The sequence below is a fragment of the Anopheles stephensi genome, chromosome 2 (assembly GCF_013141755.1).
Source record: "Anopheles stephensi strain Indian chromosome 2, UCI_ANSTEP_V1.0, whole genome shotgun sequence".
NCBI lineage: Eukaryota > Metazoa > Arthropoda > Insecta > Diptera > Culicidae > Anopheles > Anopheles stephensi.
In genome coordinates, this window is record NC_050202.1 from 65,077,983 (window position 1) to 65,099,857 (window position 21,875).

Here is a 21,875-nt window from a genome sequence, read left to right on the forward strand (position 1 = left end):
TTAAATGCTTGGACTTGGAGCGGTTTGTTTTTCCCAAAGCTCGGTACATCAAAAGAAGGTAACATCGATCGTGAAATCGATTCTTCAAACCCTTCGACATGCATGACTTTTACAGAAGACCTACAGAAGTTCTTTTTTAACCACATTTCACAATAGCTACAACCTCCCGGAGAGAGTGTCAATATTTACCAAACACTACCAACAATCTATTCACAAATCTTACCAGCTCAACCGTCACAAAAACGATTTAGAACAACACTTGCCTTCAAAAAAGACTGACCTTCACCAGCAAAACCGAATCGTGTCCTTCCTGTGTGGCTTTTCCACCGGTTGCATACTTCTTTGGGCCTACCATTATAAAATCAGCACTGCCCGAAATGTTCGGAACTGCAATTGAGCAATAACTCTCCCAGCCAAGTGGATTGCAGAACTTCATGCAAAAGCAGGCCACAGCACGAAGGCATTGATTCCCAACACCCGCGTCGCCTGTTTTGTCGGAACGCATTCCTTCCCGGCGGGTGGCCAATGCATTTCCTGGACGGCAAACAATCGCCCCAGGTGACGCCCAGCAGGTGCAGTGAAGTAGCGCAAGTGCTAGCAAAATACTAGCTCAATTGGCCCATTGGCACCTTGTTTTGCCATCCCTTACGATGCGCGAGAGGAAAGAAAACAAGGAAAACCCACACACGAAGATGCTTTTACAGCTTCAACCGGGCGGGCGGGGCTTGCAAAAAAAAAAGAACCACCGACGACACACACGGTGCAATGGGATGCACTCGGTGCAATGGAAAATATTTATCAACACTTGCAACACATCCAACGGAAGCACCCGTATATGGCGTACCCTCTATTTGTTTCCCATTTCGCTTTTCCAACATCCTTCGGCTCAATTAGTCTCCGTCGTCTGTCGGAATCGCACGGTCGGAGGTGTGTTCGAGCTCCGGTGTTCGTGAGGTGCGGTGCAATCGGTTGGCGTTACGTGAATATGTAGCTAGGTGGAACGAATCTCCGAACCCGGCCCGGCAAGGGAGGCTCAGACCCGATCCCGGAATCGAGCCTGGTGTGCGATGAAGATTGAAAGCAGGGACGGCATGGGCTTTGCCTGGGGTTCTCGGCGTGTCCCGAAAGCCATTCGACCAAGGGTCAAATCGTAGTGCAGGTCGATTGCGTGGTAGGGCGCGGCTTCACGCTGACCTACTTGGGTTCTACATTTTGGCTCGCTTTCATCGGACTCAATCGATCGTCACAGCACCATCAATAAATTATGCTCGAACCTCGAAGAAGACACGAGCTCCACAAGAGATTGTGCCGTGTGACCCCACTGAAAGGAGCGTGGGATTCTTGAGCGGTCGATCGGTTCGGGCCTATGCTATCGGTGGATTGGAGGTTTTGGCAACCACGTCCAGTCTCGTGGAAATGCTAGACATTGATAATAGCGAGAATACATTACTAATCGGATGATTAATTATTCAACAGTCTATCAGGAAAGATCGCGTTCCATCGGTTATGAATTTTGAGCACAAAACATACAATGCGTTATTCTCTCTTTTGGTTAAACGCACGGTAAAGAACTGTATTGATGATAGATTGCTTCTGATAAATAGGACTTACAAGAAACCAATGAGTACTTCGACAAAATATAATTTCCTTTCATTTGAATTAAACAATTTGAAAACGATTAATAGCGATCATCAAAGGTCAAATTAGCGCACATTTTCTAGAAGGATTTTTTTTTTCTATCAAAATAGCTTCTTTTGCAACTTGCTGAAATCCTTTCCATCTATGCACCACCAACATGCTCAATGACATTCGGCCCAACTGCACCCGAGCGCCGAAATAGAAATCGACAAAGAACGTTGAACTTCCCATCGGATGCACACAGCCGGTACCACCACCTTAATTGGTGCAATATCCGCGTCGAACTGCAACACAATTCTGAGCAAATCGCGGTGGCTGTGTGTGTGTGTGTGTGTGTGTGTGTGTGTGTGTGTGTAGGCGTACAATTAATACCACTGGCTTAGCGAGTTGCACAATCGCAACTTGGCAGTCGCGCAGACCACGCTAACCACACTCGGCTACAGCAATCGATTGACCCTCATGGCGGGCTGGCGCAGAATGGTGCAGTCTTGGCGAGGGAGTGCATTGAACGCAGGAAAAAGTCTGCTTCCTGCTCAAGGATGTTGAAGCCACCTGATAATGGTGCAGCTAATAAGTGGCCAACGCAGTATAACGGGGTTGGTGACCTGCTGTGTATGATTTATGGTTCAATCTCAAGACACGATTAACAAGAATTTTAATGAGTTATTAGAAGGAAAAACAAGAATAAATAATACCCTGGTAGATAAGGAGCTATGGAGTGCATTTCACACATTAATGCTTACCACTAGACATTAGCATCGATAATTGGGAGTAAAGTGTGTAGATTCAGGTTGATTTAAAGACAGTAATACATAGCAAAAAATAAACCAATTTCCCCATTTTCTTCTAATTTACCCAACGAACATCCGACCACGCCACAAGGTCACCCATATCAGCTGATTCGTTTCCTCGGTTTTAAAAACCCACATATTTCGATAGACGTTAAATGTTTCGCAAAATTTCGTTTAACTGCACCACAAACCAAAGGACAGCGAAATATGACTGCCAGCCAACGGTTTAGCCATCGACGAGTGGCATCGAGCCGTGTTTACACACGCAATCCTCGTTACAAAAAAAGACACCAAATCGCGTGGCTGTTTGGTCGCGGCTCAACACCGAATCGGATCTCTTAATTCCATTTCACGCTCAATCGATTTTCGAGTGGAACGTGGCAAGTGTCCTGCAATTGACTCTACAGCAGCATGACGGCCAACAGTCAGACGCGACGGAGGAACTGAGCACAGGAAGGGAAGGATGGTGCTACCGAAGGGAGGGGCATGTTACGCAAAATATAAAAAATAATAACTTTACCAACAGTTTCCAACCGTGACTAAGCTACAGCAAAAAAGCTATCGCGGGTGTGGAGATTGATTTAAAACGCGTGGAGCAATTGCTACATGTGTGTGCGTGGTGTTTGACGTTTTTCTTCCCCAATACTCAGCCTCAGATCAATGGTGATCGGCTTATGAGCATCCAGCGTTGATTTAAGAAACAGAGTACTTGTCAAACATTCTCCACACCTACTGGCACGATGCTCACACAGATGCACCACGTGTGTGCCACAGTTTCTTTGCTCGGAATGTTTGTAAATTGTTGCGGATACAGATCGATTTCGCGGATCGCCAGAAAACCGTTCGAATCTCGAGCCGAGCCCTCAAAACCTTCGATTGACCGAAACGATTGCGGAATTTGCTAACGGCCTTAGACCGACCACTCGCCACTCGGTTCTACAATCACCGTTCTTTGGCACTCATTCATGGTTTATGGTTTCCGATTTCGTATGCAGCTGCAAGGAGTGTGCACCGTGCGCTGCAGTTTTCGCACCAAACGTGCGCAAGTGTCGGAAAGCCATTCCGACCGCACTGAATGCGGTGCTTGAGCAATTAGGAAGCAGCAGCGTGAACAATGGTACCTATCGCACGTGTTAACTGTTTACTATTAAATTTAAAACTCTCTATGTAATAGTTCTACTTTTGTTAATAATTTCATAATTCCGGATAGAAACAGACGATTTCGGCGCAATAGCCTACGCCTATCCTTTACTATTCAAAAACATGAAAAAAACCCCTACGACCTTCCCAATGAACGCCCTTGCTGGTCCCACACCTCTTCGACTGCATTTAACCTACCGTTCGGTTCCGATCAGCACCATTCGATAACAGCGATGAAAAAGGAACATTTCCTCATCATCTCCTTCCGTTGCGTGAACCGAACCGTACAAAAACGGATAATCCACCGAAGGTCAGCCGACTGCGTAAAACAGTCGAACGAAAACCTCACGCCAACTTCCCGCGCAACGTACCGCGGCCAGGATTACAACACGCTCTAACTGCTAATATTATTTTTCTATAATTGTGGGAGCAGCTGCAATTGGGAACACCAGAGATTCCAACCGTGTCAAAAAAACCCGTCTTTTTGCATCTTTTTACATTTTCCTCTTGAGTCACTCATTCAAAATTTACAAAGGTCATAAAAGAATTCCTGCCGAAGCATCACCAGAGCTCTCTTGGTATTCTTCGAACCATCCACAGCAAGGATTCGGCTACTGCACTTGCCTGCCTAGAGATTGTTATGCGTTTCTGTAGCACAACATCGATGCTACGGGCACAGCGGCCGCAGCTTGGGCTAGCATTGGGTCAGGTTTATTGCACCTACTCACTTTGTTATCCGGTGCTACCTGTTTTCGTGTTTATTTTGTTCAGTCGCGCTGCAGGTTGCTGCGGAAAAGCTTTCGACGTAATACTGTAACAAACAAACTTCCCAGGCACCCTGAAGATCTGGTGTTGATTTTTTTTTTTCAAATTCGTTTCGCACGGAAAACAGTAAAATATTGGCTCCCTTTTTGCTGCCGGTTGCAAGCAGCATGATACCATAAATCTGTCAACGAAGACTGCACGGATTGATGTCATGCTTTTTACTTTGTCAGCTCATATCCATCGTCTTAAAAAGGAAAACCAAATATGTAACCCAAGTGATTCTAACAATTATCTAAAAAATACTACAATGTTAAAAAAACCTTTGAAGGTAATGTTTATTGTTCAACAAATTAACAAAAGCTATTCATCTACTTCAATTCTAATCCACCCCAAATTAAGTACATTTTAAAGCTAATCCCTAACATCCAATTTCATGTCATTACAGTTTTGGGCTGACCCACTGAACTAGCCAATTAACTCATCACCCTTTTCGCAGACGGGACGATAACGGGAGACTAAAATAACATACACCAGCAGCAACAACAACAAAAAGCTCAACCCACCCTGAAGGGAAACTTTATTTTTATGGCCCACCGTTAAATGCTGAAATTACAACTTAACGCGCCAGCACATTTCCAGCAAAGCTCCGTCCGATCTGACCTGTCTCGTTGTCTTAAAATGTTTACCGCCACGGAATGTAACCACCCAGCAAGGTTGCACCCTGGCCCCGCTAGTGGTGATCGTACAACAACAAAAAAAACGATGCAAAATTTGTCGCTAATTTCTCCACTGATTGATGATTGCCCTAAGGGCGGTGCCCCGGACTGGACCGAACAGGCACGCCTGCAAAGGGTTAAGTGGGTATTTTATCAGTGAAGAAGGCATATATGAGAAGTGCTTATTTTCCAAACTGCCCCATTCTCAAAAGCCGCAGGAATTTAGGTTTATGATCACTTAACCGCTAACCATCGGGACATGACGGCATCGATGCTGGTTCGCGCAGGAGGAGATGATGTTGTTTAGCCACGGCTCTATTGCACGTTGTTTGAAGAAAGTTTTATCGTTCGCTAGCGCAACGTGTATATCATCGCCACCGGAAGACTGGAAGACGCGAAAGGTTGATGGCAAAAATCCTGACGCACGAAATGCACACTTGAACCCGGCTACGGTGACGAGCGGTGCACGACGATCATGATGATGATGTTGTTGACGTTGCCACAATCGCTTGTCTATGGTTCGACTTACGGCGTGTTGACGATTGTCATAAATTTGCCCGTCATATGGGTCCCAAGTGAGCGAGCGCGACCAAAGCGCAGGGCTAAAGGGTGCAGTAAAAAATAATAATAAAACATAACCGGGAGGGAACTCATCAACCCGATCCGCTGCTAACCGAAAGCCAAATATTGGCTATCGAACAAACATACTCCTGGGTTCAAACCAATGCTTTCTCTCATCCGAGATCCGGGGTCTATTCGCAAAGTGGCCCGTTTTACAAGTGGCATAAATCATGCTTGAGCATTATACGATCCACCCTTTGGTCTTGGTGGACAAAAAACTACATACACACACACACATACTGGCTCGAATATCTTTATTCGTCAAAGCATGAGGTCTATTAGGTTGCAACATTTTGTTCGAGCTGTTGAGGGCGGTTGGCCGTATAGAACAAATGATTTGAACGATGGTTTAAGCAACGAACATGATAACAATCTTGCAAAGTCCATTTTAATTTTGAATCGAATAAATTACGCGCCCACCACCCGTAAGCAATGTTGAGCGAGCAAAGATTGATTATAATGCTTTCCTCTGTTTTGGATTCTCTTACCGGGTTTTGATTGCTAGTTCCGCGAGCCAAACGTCAGTACAGCACCGGCACAACGGTCCATGGGAATGTCAAGTTCAAGTCCAATATCGGGCAAGATAAATTGAGCAATAATTGGAGCTTCGTTTACCGCTGCCGACCGCCGAGCCGTTTGTAGGTCACGAGGAAAATAGATTAAATAAATATTTTGCTTCACCGAGCGACTATCGGCTCACCAGTGAATTGATTGATTCTATCTTTTTAAGTTGATTTGTAAACGGTTTTAAGCAAAACTGAGATTCAAGTCAAATATGTGAAATTTGGTGATTATAGATGAAGTCTAAAATATCGAACACTTAAAAGAATACACAATTAGTGGGTTAAATTAAATTCTAGATAATTGTGCTCAAAACTAGTTGTATAAAAGGTAAAAATCTACCGTATTTAACATTAAACGTATAGGTTTATTGCGACCAAGTTCGCTGTCTCTACTCAAAGGAAAAAGTGGATAACGTACCACAAACAACCCGCAACACTAACCGACTGACCGACTGACAGAGCTCTGAGCCATACGCTCAGCAGCACCAGCAGGCACACTGTGCGAAAGAAGCTAATGAAACCGTGTGCGTTAATTTTTATCTTTTCTAATTGCTTACGTATGTTCATGCTCGACGATAAAATGAAGCCCCCTTAAGCCTGGAGGCAAACTCGGCAAGTATAAAGAAACCCCGCCGAAAGGTTTGCATTGCAAAAACGTACCTTTAATCGGCCTTAATTGTGTGCATTTCTCCTAATCCGATTTGAGAGATCCCACCGGTAGAGGAAGCTTCGTAGCTTCCCACCTCATCACGATCAGCAAAAAAAAGTATTCAATTTAATCGTCGAAACTTGAAATAACGTAGCCCAAATAACAGTAACACATAGCATGCTTGCAGAGCAGTCACAATATAAAAGCGATTAATAGAAAAGACACAGAAGGCACAAGCCATCAAACTTAAAAATTCTGTCAATCGACATGTTGCGACGACATGTACGTCAAACAGGCAGACTGGACAGCGACTAAGTTGCCGTTATGTTAGCATGACCGCTCCGACTACGGCCGCACAGCAACTACCAAAGGAATGTATGATCGTGTGGCGGTGGGATCATTTCACCAAATGACCGGCGCGGATCGTCCATTTGCCTGAAAGTGGACACCCTGGGGCGGTTCTTTCTGTTGATAATGAACCTTATACCAACACACAGCCGCGACCGCCGATACGACCGCGTAGACCTTCATGATCGCATACTCCTGGCGGTTGATCTGATTAGAGTGAAATTTGATTTATTTAGCAGCGTGGCTCATGCAATAAAGGCCCTTTCAGACGCTGTCCCCACGATGGTATGGAGTAAACCTATGCGATTTGACATTGTTGCTTGAATATTGTTGTACGGAAGGGGAAAAAGCGAACGAAGAACGTCAGCTAGAAACCGCTATCATCTCGGCCCTACCTTTCTTTATCTATCCTTCCTTTAATGCCCTGATGATAGGATCGCCATCCCAATCGATAGTCCCTTTTCCGAAACCGGCAGATTGGCGGGTTTTGTTTCCTTGATCGCGTTTCTTCGGCGCATTTTTACACGAGCCAAGCGCTGGTGCTTAAAGGCTAAGATTAATTATCAGCGAACGAAATCCACCACACACACGACGCTTACGTGCGCACGTTCTAAAATCCTCCCTTTGCTTTTGCCGATCATGAGCCGTTTGCTGCGAATACCCAGAAAACTCTTCCCTCCGTTCCGCACACGCTTAATTACGCTTAATAGGTCGTATTTTTGGGGTGTGCAAAAATATCGAACGACTGTGTTAAAAGGAACCCGAGACCGTTTTAGGGACTTCAGCTTCACCGTCAAACCCATCCCGGGTACGTGTCATTCTAGCAAAAAAGGGAGGAAAAGAATAACAACTACAGCCAACCTCGAAACCCGAACCGATCCCAGCCCTTTTCGTGTAGTTGTCGCACGCACAACGTAATTGAACAACTTTCGGTGGCCTCGGGCTGTGGGTCAATTGGGTTTTGGGGATCAGGTTTTTCGGTGTTTAATATCATTTTGTTTGATTCGATGTTTCGAACATAGCTTCTCGGTCAGTTGGCTCGTTACTGCGTCACTGTAGTTTATGTGTGTAGCCTCACTAGCAAATAGTATCCGAAACGGTACTTCGAATCGATAAAACTTTCATTTCTTTACTTAAAGTCATCTTTCAAGTTTGATTGAATGTATCGGCTATTTTTTTTAACGCAATTTAGGAAGATACCGCATTTACCATAACGACTCATGATAAATATTCCCGTTACAACAACATGGTCAGTATCCCATATAACTATGCCAGCTAATTAGCAGCTAAATATTGCCATATTGTTGTAGCTCATAACATGTGAAAGTTGAGGGCGAAATCAAGCAACTTTTGGTATCATATTTCTACACCAAGCTTAGCAGTTCTGTAAGTTCAGTGCAACCCGATAACGAACGTTTTTTCTTCTTCTTTTTTTTGTTAGCCGTGCTAATGTCTCCATTTCTCTTCTATCCCACAGTATCCAATTGTGTCAACCATAAACTAATCGAAACAACAGTTTCACTTTCCAATTTTAGCTTTACTGCCAGGAGACAAAACGTGATCGAGCGACTTGTCGTTCTTTTATTACAACAAAGATGAAGAATTAATGTTGTTTGCTGGATTTGATGCATGTTTATTAATGCAAAACCAAACAGGAGATGTATCAACCAATCAAGGTCACTACGAACGGTACAAAAGACAGGGTGTCGTAGCCTAATAACGATAATAAATTTTACACCGTTTCGGGTCTGCTCCTACAGAAACGCCTCAGTTTTTCAGTTTAGTTTCAATTTTCAAATTCATGGAATTTTATGTGTTTATCAGTAGAAAATGGATAATACTTGCTTAACAATATATTATCTTTGTATAACTTATTTACAACTTTAAATTTCGATCCTTAGGTTTACGCTGTGTTCGACTATCATAAATGCGGCAATTGTATATCTTCCTTCTCACACATAAACACACCACAAGCCGATAAAATTGTAAACACCGTTTAAAAACCGACTCGTGCTCCCCGCACCTTCGCACCGTCGTCAGTGCGAAATTCCATCCCAGCGCTTACGACCGTGCTGAAGTTCAACGTTCCACCGGCTGCGCGGCTCACGTTCATGAGTCAAGTTCATGGGCCAGGCTATGCAAATGGTTACAATACACACTCCATACACACCGGCGGTGGATATAGCTGACATTAATCATCCCGTAAAAACGCGTGAACTGACCTACTGATGAAGCGCAGCCGAGCCAAACACTACAAAACGAACGACTTCAACGAGCAATTCGACGACGAACCGGCTACTCGTGGTAAAGCTATTTGGCGTGGGCTACGTGAAAAGAGTGGATCGAAATAAGAAAAAAAGCATACAGACACGATGTATAGTGGGGGGGGGGGGGGAGCATGCGAAAGAGTGTGTATGGAGTAAGCATAAATGATAAATCGATCATCTGGACGCTCATGTATGTATCTATACACACACACACACACAGATCCGGAGTTCGGGATCAATAGGATAGGCCGGACACAATGTGTTGTCTGACCAAGGGGATCTGGCCAGCTTTGGTGGAGGACGTGGCGACCCAGAAGTCGACAGTGCAGCAGGTTCCACTTTCAGCAGAAATGAAAGAGGATCACTTGCCGCATAACCTGTTACGCGGGTCGGCCCGGTAGTTCAATGCGGCTTGTCGGAATGTTTCTTCACGGCATTCATCGAAGCACGGGATTACTGCTCTTTTTATTTCGAACTGTGTATCACATTGTGGACGACAAACACCATGCAGAGTGAGAGCGAGAGAGGAGAAAAAAAGGATGAATGAAGAAAAACATAAACAGGTAGCTGCTTAAAACTGCTCCAATAAATTTGATTTACATAGAACTCCTTTGTACACCGAGCCGCATGTCCACAGGAAGAGCTGCGCGTAATGTTATGGAAATGAAGTTCGAAGAAACAGGCTCAATGGCGTAGGTTTTTACAATGGCGTTGCATGGCTTAGTGTTTGAAACATGCAGCGTGAGCTTCATCGTCTTAAACTTGTAAATATATAAGATGCAGTGGTAGAATGCACATAACAAATCTAGTCTCCCCAAGTATTAAAGCTTTTTATAGCACAAATTGTAGTTTTATACCGCTAAGCTTTCGTTTGGTCATTAAAGCCTTTTCAGACCAGCCAAAATAGGTAACCATCTGCATGGAGCCCATAACACCATTGATCACAACTAAAACACAAACCGTACGAATTAATTAGCAGGCCAGTTAAATTGTACCCTCTGCTCTTGAATATTCGCCTCACGTCTGTCATTATGTTTACGAATCCGTTCTCGTGAGTCAGCGATGCCATTTTACCCATCGTTCAAATCAATTACAACCTCCAAGACCTCGACCGCCGATCGATGCGATACAATTAGATTGGGTTGTTGGTTCTAGTGGGATTGAAAGCGAGCCGGGTGGCGCAGAGAACAGACCGTCGCATTGAAACCGTTAAAGGCCGCTCGTAAAGGTGAACAATTTGTGTGTGTTTGGCTTTGCTCGACATTTTCGGTAAGTGCTTAGCGTGCATTCTCCGCGAACATCACCCCAACAAAGATGTTGGGTGTACGGTCACTTCAAATCTTCAAGAGCATAGTTGCCTTTACCTTCACATTACAAAAAAACCCTCACACACACACACACACACAACCATCTAATGCGCTCAGAGCGCGGTCAATTTGTCGATCGATTAAAGCTAATTCTGTTTGTCTCGGACCGGATAGAGAAGCGCTACGGTTTGCTTTCTTTCGTTTCACGTAAGCTCATCACCTCATCTTCACCATTGTTTGCATCTTTCCGTGGGCTCGCTGCTCAATCGGTGCACCGAGGTACACCGACCCAATTTATGACCGCACTGGTTGAACCCGCGAAATGTGTGCTACAATTATCGCACTGACAGCGATGCACAATTGCGTTTTGCTGGGTGGGTGGATGGATGGATGGACGGATGGGTGGTTGATGCTGAACGCAAGGCGTCAAACGCTGACCGAGAAGAGTTGTAGAATGGAGCCAAAACACTCAACATTAATGTGGGTACTGTTTAGCTGGGATAATTGTATGGACTGAGCATTGGACCGAAACAAAGCATTGATTGCTGATTTTTGCTTTAAAAATCACTTTCGGATCACTGTTTAGAGAGATCCATCTTGGACTTCGTCACGTTCGATTGGTACTTCTTCGAGCTCCGTTGTTTTTACGTGTTTTCAACGTGTTCTGCGTGCCTTGCCGTGTGAAATTTGCTGTCTATAGTTGCACTGGTGTCTTGTCCTCAATTCGTGTCAGATTCCGGCCTGATTTGTTGCATCACCGCGCTGTTATCGACTATTATTCGAGCTAGCGTCCTCGACGTTTCACGCACTCGTTCTTGTTTTGTGTTAGTGCGTTTCGTTCCTGTGTCAGTGCAGCTCAGTGTTTACGATGGCTACGTCCTGTCCTTCGTGCTCCCTGCCTGTAAACAACGAAGAACTGTACAAGTGTGCGGGCTCCTGCGATACATCTTACCATCTTCGTTGTATTGGAGTCCCCGAAGCTGCTCTTCCGGAATTCACACGGCCCGATGCTCAAGCCCTCTGGATTTGCGCAAGTTGCAACGCATCGCGGCTTAGCGGTAGAGCTATATTCAATGAGCTCAATACCGCTCTCGATGTTCTGAAGGACGAGTTGCTTCGTGAATTTGACGGTCGTCTTACTGCCGTCTTGGATGCTGTGCGTGCTGATGTACTGTCGGCTGTTGACAGGAGCAATTCCAACACGCACACGTTGATGCCACTCGCACCACTAACATCATCAACCGCCGCAGCAACGCCATTAAGCTCCCGCCCCGGTGAACTGGACCGAGCGTCCCAAAACGCTCCTAACCGCAATGCGCCTAAACGTAGGCTTGTCGATTTCACGCCTCCTGATGCCGTTTCTGCGCCACCTCTCAACGTTGGCACTGCACCGATTTCACCATCGTCTCGTACCGTGCTGACCGTCCCGTTGAATGTGTCCAACGGGCCGAAATTCTGGTTATACCTTACCAGAATTGCTCCATCGGTGTCGGACTCCGATTTCAAGCTGATGGTGGCTTCTCAGCTAGGTACTGATGACGTCATCACTATTAGACTGGTGCCACGTGACAAGGATCCAGGCACTCTCAGCTTTATCTCCTTTAAAGTTGGGATGTCGCCTGACTTAAAAGAAAAGGCGCTTTCACCATCCACTTGGCACAACGGTATAGTGTTCCGTGAATTCACCGACCACCGCACTTCACAAACAGCACAGAATTTTTGGCACACAGGACCCCGGGAACCACTTCCGACCACCAGTACACGAGTCAACTTGCCGCCCAACCACCTGAATCCGCCGCTCTCCGATCCGCACCACGCCACTATGCCCGAGCCACCACTGCCTTAACTACACGTGTTCTCCGTGATACTCCGCCGACACATGCACAGGCTCCTAACTTAGAGCTTCTCCTATACTACCAGAACGTCAGAGGACTGCGCACCAAGCTGAACAACACCCGACTCGCATTATCTGAGGCTGATCTCGATGTATTGGTACTTACCGAAACCTGGCTCGACGAATCGATACCCAGCGCACTACTAGCTGACACGCAATTCATCGTATACCGTTGCGACCGAAGTACTGATAACAGCATACACTCTCGTGGTGGAGGTGTGCTCATCGCTTGTGCCGCTTCGTTAAACAGCTTCATGTTACGTCACGCTTTCTCATCGCTTGAGCTCCTGTGGGTGTGCGTAAAACTTCATCGCTGCAGCCTGTTCATCGGTGTTATCTACATCGCTCCTGAACGCAGTTCCTCTGTGGATGTGTTCGACAATCTGCATGAGAGTGTATGTGACATTTCCGAACGTATGTCGCAAAACGACCTACTGTTGCTGTTTGGTGACTTCAACATGCCAGCTATTACCTGGCATGCCGCTACCGACCCACCACGCCACTTCATGCCCAACTATTCATCATCCGGTTGCTCTCTCATCGATGGCATGACCTACAATGGATTGCTGCAATTGTCAGGGGTGAAAAATCATCGCGATCGCCAGCTGGATTTACTTTTCGCTAACCCTGCCGCCGCTGAAAGCTGTTCGTTTGTTCATTCCGCACCATGCCCCCTTGTGCCTATCGACCTGCATCACCCCGCACTGGAGACCACTATTTCGGTTCCGTCACCCCCAGCCGCTCATCTACCTCGCAGTGACCGTGGTCTCCGTGGATTCAACTTCCGGAAAATGAACCATTCGAGACTTATTGCCGTCCTGTCGGCTGTCGACTGGTCTTTCATCGAGGAATCCTGCAACATCGATGCTGCTGTCTCCAAGTTCAATGAGAAGATCACCGCTGCCTTTCCTTCCTGTTGTCCCTTCCTCTATCCCCCTCCTCACCCCCCATGGTCGAACAGATCGTTGCGCACTCTGAAATCCGACAGGAATCGAGCTTTTCGTAATTATCGTCGCAACCGTAACCCGACTACGCTTCGTATTTTTAAATATGCATCCAGCGCTTATCGCTCTTATAACCGTTGGCGCTACGCGTCCTTTGTAGTACGGCTACAAGACCGCTTCACAACCGACCCCAGATCTTTCTGGCGGTTCAGTAATGCGCGTCGTAATCCTAACGGCATCCCTTCTATCCTATCCCTTAATGATGAAACCGCCTCCAATCCTCTCGATCAATGCCGCCTCTTTGCCAAACACTTCTCTAGTGTTTTCGTTGATCCTTGCAGTAGTGCAGTGCCTTTAGTCGACGGTCTATCGTACACCCCTTGTGACGTCTTCTCCCTAAACGATGTTCACGTTGATGTTCCCTCTGTATTGTCTGCCCTGTCAAAGATCAAGTTGTCCTACTCGCCTGGTCCTGATGGTATCCCTTCCTCTGTCCTTAAGAAATGTGCTTCCTTTTTTGCTCCCCTTTTGACTCGCGTCTTTGTGAGATCCATCAATGAGGGTTCCTTTCCTACCATTTGGAAGTCTGCTTGGCTGGTCCCCCTTTTCAAAAAAGGTGACCGCTCTGTATGCTCCAATTACCGTGGTATTTCACTACTCCCCCCCATTTCCAAAATCCTTGAATCAATTATTCTCTCCTCCATCCTTCCTATCATTGTTGGTCACCTATCCCCGCGCCAACATGGATTCATTCCCAAACGCACAACTTCCTCCAACCTTATGTGTCTTGTATCCTCTGCTCTATCGAACATGTCATCCGGTGGTCAAACTGACGTCGTATACACCGACTTCAGTACTGCCTTTGACAGTGTTCCTCTCGATCTGCTGATTGCCAAACTCGAAAGACTTGGTATCGGGGGTCGTTTACTGTCCTGGCTGAAGACTTACCTGGTTGCGAGATCGTATAGAGTTAGAGTTTCGTCTTGTCTGTCCGATTCCTTCGTAGGTTCCTCGGGTGTTCCTCAAGGTAGTGTCCTTAGTCCTATTTTATTTCTGTTATTTGTTAATGACTGTGTTTCCATCCTCCCCGCCGAAGGTTTTCTGTTTTACGCAGACGATCTTAAGATCTTCCTTCCTGTGTCCTCGTCTGCTGACTGTTGTCTTCTCCAAACTGTACTTGATTCCTTCTCTGTTTGGTGTCGTAAGAATGGCCTACTCCTGTCCCCCGATAAGTGTTGTGTGATCTCGTTTTCTCGTTCTCGTTCTCGTTTCCCGTTTAGCTACACCCTCTGTGATACAGTAATACGTCGTGTATCCTCTGTAAAAGATCTAGGTGTGTGGCTCGACGAAACGCTGTCCTTCAGTTCCCACGTTGATTATGTAATTAGCAAGGCTAATAAATCACTGGGTCTGATCATTAGGCTATCGTCCGAAATCCGCGATCCCCTCTGCTTGAAGTCCCTGTACTGCTGTTGGGTGCGATCCTCCTTGGAATACGCGGCTGTAGTCTGGTCTCCCCCAGGCTCCACTGCGATGGCAAGACTGGAGAGTGTTCAGCGCAAATTCACTCGTGTGGCTGTTCGTCGCTTCCTTAACGGCTATCATCTTGCTCTCCCTCCCTATCCAGTCCGTTGCCGTCTTCTTGGGCTAGAAACCATTGAGGATAGGCATTTCCATATCCGTGCTAGCTTCATTGCAGGTCTCCTGTTAAATGAACTTGATGTCCCTTCTCTTCTGTTTGCCATCCCCCTTTATGCTCCTTCCCGTCGCCTCCGCGATAGACCTCCCCTTTATATCCCATCCCGCCACACCCGTTACGGTTCGAACGATCCTCTGCTACGAGCTTTGTCGGCTTTCAACAAGTGCTATCACCTGTTCGACTATAATGTCTCCTTGTCTCGTTTTCGTGTCCGTCTTCGAGAAGTCTCTTTCCTTGCCACCTAATCCTGACTGTCATCCTCGCTTTCCCTTTAAGTGTTAATGAACATTGTTGAACCATCATTGGCGGACAATATGAACTAAATAAATAAATAAATAAATAAATAAATAAATGTTGAAGTTGTAAAATGTTAAACGGCCTTTCAACAAGCACATCAAATTTTAAACAATACTGCATTGGATCCTAAGGTGTTGATATCATTATATCGAATTATCCAACAAAATAAAAACAGATTAAAATCCCATCAAAGAATCCAATGTGCCTTAGAAGCTTTTATACACCCTTGGAGATTTTTTTCGGGTCTTCTCTAATTCTCCCAATAGTTGTTATTTAACAAACCCTGCTTAACATAGTCTGAAGAACAGCACATGCAGCATATTTTCTTACAGTTTTAAACCCCTCCAAAAGCTACGAATCCACTTATAATTAATTACTCATAAATCGTTTTCATGCCCTGCACTTCGCAGTGTCTATCTCGGGCCAGCCCACCCGACATTGGCAACCCACCCCACACTAGCACTGCCGGCTGGTGGAAACTGCAACACGAAACCATTTTGTGGCATGCAGGTAACTGAAGAAAGCACACGGCAACGGGCAGCAGCGGCAGCAGCAGCAGGTGGAACGGAAGGGAAAATTACATCGAAACGATGTGATGTAGGTCAAATTCACTTGAACAATTGGACGATGCTGTTACTGCTGGCAATAAATGCTGCGATGCCTCCAAAAAGAGCCCAAGCGCCAGCGTCGTCGTCTGCCACAAAAGCCGCTGGGTGCTGTTTCTTCCTCGCGGCCGAGAAAGGAAAAAAAACAACCAACCCCTACTGGCCTTCCTGCTTTTTCTCCCCGCCCGAACAATGGTTGGTTTTTCTCGCGATTCGATACTTTCGATCCTGCTCTGACCGCGATCGTTTACCATTTGCTATTGACTTGCCTGTTGCAGGCATCCTGCGATCGATTGTTTCCTTCTGAAAATATTTGCTAGTGCTCTCTCGCTCTCTCTATCTCACTCTCTCTCTCTTTTTCGCAGTTTTAGTACTCTCTTTCTCCCTCAATCCTTCGTTCCATTTTATGTTGTTGTTTTTCCCGTACATTGCCCCAATCGCTTACTTCGGTTCCGACAGATTGGAGCGATTTTTTCTTCCTCGACCATCCCTGCGTGCTCCTGCCAAGACCTGCCGACGAACGACTCGCGAACTGTACGAGCATGCTTTATTGTTGTTATTTGCGCTTGACTAATATGTGTGCTGGGCCACCCGATCCGTGTTCCGGCCATGGCAAGAGATCAGCTCACCGGTGGTGCGCCGGTGCTGGCTGCAGGTTGAAAACTTTCTCTTTATGATTTAATTGCTTTTATGGTCATGTGCAGTCGGCACAGTCTACAGTAACATTGTCACTGGATGTAGTTTTCCTCCACATACCCTTCACCCTTTCTTCGCTTCCTCTACAGCATGCAACCTGTCGGGATTGCAACAACTGCGGTGCAAGATGCCCACCAAACCGGGTACGACATGGATCGAATCACCGCAGCTCGTGTGTTGCGCATGGTGGCGATGATGAGAAGGTTGACGAATGTCGCACCCCACGTTGACACGAGTGTTCTGGGTTACTGGGGAAAAGTGTCAAACAAAGGACCCACCGCAACAGAACTGGCCTGGGACGGACTGGGGTTCACTGGGACACACGAAACATCGTGCGGCCTAACAAAGTGCCAAACTCCACTTTGTTGCGAAAACTTGAGCACCGTATTTGTAGACAGTGTTGCTATTTGTATGTCCAGATGACACATTTGCAGCTACCATGTTTGCGTGAAGAAAGTGCTGGAAATGTTGTCATTCCACCTAAATAGAGTATCTTGTATCGAGTTAATATCTTGCAGTAACACTGATTTCCCGAGAAGCAATTGCTTTCAAAAAATCTTATACCCAATGAGTGTTTTTCATGGCGTTAGCTTCTCAACAACCAAACCCAACGCGAGTATCAACACCCATAATCTGCATAATAATTATCACATTCATAGGACCGTTGCACATCTTTTATTTTCAAAGCGACACCAAAAGACTTCAACGCCCGCAGAGAGAACGAACCTATTCTTCCAGGCAAGCCGAAAAGCCAATCATCAAACTATAAAATTGCATTCCACTCGACCGGCACGTGACAACTTCAAAATACCAATCGCATCTTTTACAGTATCGTACCCCCGTGATTCGCTCCGGCCCTAGTACCATCGTCTGTTGATTATCACACCCGGCCCATCAGCCGTTCCGTCGGGGCCGTTCGGGCAACCGCAAAATCATCTCGCATTTACTCGCCACTCCTTCATCAGTGCGACGCACGGCTAACGCATTACCCCGGGCAAGACGAGCGCCGGCTTCACTTTCCTCGCACAACCTACGTAAGGATGGACACGGAGCTAACCTTCCCGGTGCTTACGCCAAAGATTTCCTCCCAACCTAATGACTTTCTCCCTTTGAATGCGCTGCACCTGCGTGCCGCCGATCATAACATTCCATAACCGTCAGACAGACGAATTGACGGCGGTGTTCTCGTTGCATTTCGTAGACAGACGATGCTGGTTGTAAATAAATCGACTGTTATATCGTAGTTTAAACTTATTAGGAATAAACAGCTTTTATCATTTTTTGTAACTATTACAAATTTCTTTTATTGCTTTATGACTTTAAATTTCAATGTGATTTTATGGTTTTATCTCGTTTTTTTTACATTAAAATTGAACTAGTTTTAAATTTTTCTAAATTGTTTGAAATAAAATTTATAGATAACATCGATAGCAAACCAATTCCTTCAATTGTTATCCAAAATCAAAATATGCAGCAAATATATAATTATAATTTATTGATAAGCCTAACCTACAACTACATCTAAACTAACTAAACCTAACGTTAAAAAACCCTAATTTTATAATAGCTCTAAGTATCGCAATCTAGATGTTCACTGTTTGGCGTTCCGAGAGAGAAGAACGTGCAGCTTTACTCGCTTCGAACGCGTACCTTCAACTCTATCACTCTAACTCTGCTGGTCTTATACCAGTTATACCAGCAGCAACGCTATACGTTAAGTGCGCGTGATTATACCACATAATTCGTCCCCGGGGCGAAAGACGGACGTCCTCGGACGTATTCCTAAGCGGCTTTAGTTCTTTTGATCTTATTTTTATGCCTCTTAACATGTTTTGAGTTCTCGAAAGTCCTATCTTTTACATTTTGTGCTGTAGTTATTTTAGCTCTTTCATCTAATTTTTTCCTGATATTCGGTTTAACATAAACGTGCTGGCCTTCCTGTATCAAAGGTGGTTCTTCTTTGTTATTGTTTCCTTTCATTTGTTTTTGCCTTGATAGTTCAATTTTCGTTTTCACCTGGCTAAATAGTTTCTCTGCTAGTTCTTTTATTACAATAGGATTTGTATGATTCAATTGATTAAACAATATTTCATTTGGAGTGTAGTCTGTTGCAGTATGAACTGTTGCGTTGTACAACGAAATCGATATGGCGATAATATCTGGCGTATTCATGTTCAAAAACTTGTGTTTGTTCGTGTTGTAGATTTCTATTATTGTTGAGTGCGTTTTTTCTACCTGTCCGTTACTTTCTGAGGATGATGCGTATGTAAGAGTAACGCCTAAACTGCTCAAGAACTGTTTTAGCTGTATGGATCTGAACGTCGTTTCATGATCAGTAACTATTTGTCTTGGGATTCCAAAATTACTGAAATATTTTGCCAGTGCACTTTTAACGTCTATCAAGTTTTTCGTTTCTATAGGAATCATTTGAGCGAATTTCGAAAACGCATCTACTAACGAAAGGAAACTATTCGAGTTGATGGAAAAAATATCCATGTGGACACGTTCCATTGGCTTTTCTGTTGTCGGTCTCGGCGATATTTTGATGTTATATGGCCTCCGTTCGTATTTGTTTTTATTGCATACAGTACACGTGTTGACTGCGGATTTGATTTGCTCATGCATCTTGGGGAAGAAGAACGATCGCTTCATTTGGCTTTCAACTTCATTTATGCCACGGTGAGCCCTTTCGTGTTCCTTTGCTATAAGCTGGTTCTGTTCTTCAACCGACGTCACATCTTTGACTTGTGAGTGTGTCATGATCATGTAACCACAGCAACTAAAATGATTCTTGAAAGAACTTTGTATTAATGATATGATACATTTTGGAGCTAATATGGCCGTTTGTTTTCCGTTATGGTACTTCTGCAGAATATTAGTGATCGTATTTTCATCGTATTCTCTTCTTTTTATAATAATTCTTCTATAATGTGCGAACGGTGTTTCTATTAAATCTTGATGTTGATTGCCCTTTTTTAAGATATTTAGTTAATGGTTTTGTAATCTTTGAATAGTCTCTAATAAATCGACGATAATATCCAGATAAACCCAGAAATTGTCGGATTTGTTTTTCGTTTGAGGGCAATGGCCAGTTCAAAATTTTCTTTACTTTATCAGGGTTTGGTTTTATCCCGTCAGGAGAGATTGTATGTCCAAGAAACTCTGTTTCTCTTTTTAAGAACTCGCATTTGTCCAGCTGAATTTTTAAATTAAATTGTGCCAATCGTTCTAATACTGTTGAAACGTTTTCCAGATGGGTTTCCAAACTGTTTCCAACAATTACGATATCGTCTAAGTAAACATAACAAATTTTACCGATAAGCTCTGCTAAAATGTTGTTCATTGTGCGCTGAAATGAAGCTGGTGCATTTTTTAGCCCAAAAGGCATTCTAGTAAATTCGAAATGACCGTAACTTGTGGAAAATGCAGTTTTTTCTTGATGATCGGGATGCATTTCGATCTGGTGGAAACCAGATTTAAGATCCAATATCGTAAAATATTGTGATTTACCCAAGCTATCCAGGATATCTTCAATTTCAGGCATAGGGAATTTATCGCTAATCGTCTTCTCATTTAGTTTCCGAAAATCGATTACAACTCTAACTTTTTGTATTCCTGATGCATCTTTTCTTTTTGGAACAACCCAAATAGGAGATGCGTAAGGACTCTTTGAAGGTTTAATTATGCCCGTTTCTAGCATTTCTTTAATTTGAGCTTCTACGTCTTGTTTGTATACGTGTGGATATCTGTAAGTTTTAGTGTACACCGGGATATCATCTTTTGTATTTATTTTGTGTTTTATTATGGTGGTACTCGTGAGTTTTTCATTATTTTTTAAAAGTACTCGATGATGTTTCAAAATGGTGTTGATAACTTGCTCTTTTTCAAAATTCGATAAATGATCAGTTCTAATTAATTGTTCAATCATACTTTTGTTTGGAATGGTATTAGAATCAAACGGAATGGGCGAAATCGTTTCAAAATTATTTACAGTTATTTTAAGCGTTGTAATTTCTGGAGGGATCTTTTTTGTTGATAACACATTAATGGTGGATTTATTGTCTAGTGAAGAATACATCCCAGGTTCTATTATTGTATCTTGATCAATTCGTTGAAAAGTTGGCACAAACCAATCTCCACTGCGATCAGTTGTTACTGTTATAGTGTGATGAAAATATTTGTCAGCATAATATTTTTTGAATTTGGTTTTTATACCTTGTATAGTGATAGTATTAGTATGGTAATTTATTACAGTATTAGTTTCGGCCATGAACTTTGAGCCTATAAGTCCATCAAAATAATTATGGAAATTGTAAATGAAATACGTTTGTGGTTTTATTTGTTTTCCTAACAATTGGCATGTCGCTTTCTTGCTCGTAGCATGATTTCCAAAAACATTCGATATTGTAGCAGAGCAATTATCCTCACAATTGGAAATAATTCCTGGTTTAAGAATATTTTCATTTGCTCCACTATCAATAAGTAACCGTATAGTTCTGTCCAAAGAGCTGTCGTAAACAGTTATGTATGGCAAAAAATTCAATGATTCTTTCAAGTCAGATTTTCTATCGAAGTGGCCCGTTGAAAATTTGAATTATTTTCACTGTTATTCGTAGTTTCAGTGTTATTGACCGTTCTATTGTAGCTAGTGTGTTTTGTTCTCATGGAATTGTCAACATCCATTGGTTGCGGATATTGATTATCAGGCTTTTTCAAATAACCCGATTGTGCTCGTGAATAATTACCAAAATTTGGTCTGCTTTGCTGAACCTGCTTATATGGTGAACTGGGAGGTGGTTGACTGTTCATTCTATTGGAATTTACTTCCTGCGATTTAAATTTGCATAGAAAATTGTACGCATCTTCTATGTCCTTTGGGCGAGCTGCTTGAGCATAACCGAAGTATGGTTTTTTCAACCCTGCCACAAAAGCTGC

General features: G+C 44.2%; 1 protein-coding gene across 1 annotated transcript; it reads left to right on the plus strand.

Annotated features, from left to right (window-relative positions):
• The first annotated feature begins 11,673 nt into the window (after positions 1-11,673).
• LOC118502442 lies at positions 11,674-12,651 on the plus strand. Its single transcript, XM_036034670.1, has one exon. It carries the CDS (start codon positions 11,674-11,676, stop codon positions 12,649-12,651), a length of 978 nt encoding a protein of 325 aa, XP_035890563.1.
• The last annotated feature ends 9,224 nt before the right edge of the window (positions 12,652-21,875 follow it).

Excerpts from the sequence above, each read along its gene's own strand:
- LOC118502442 (XM_036034670.1), top strand. The coding sequence starts at position 11,674 with ATGGCTACGTCCTGTCCTTCGTGCTCCCTGCCTGTAAACAACGAAGAA.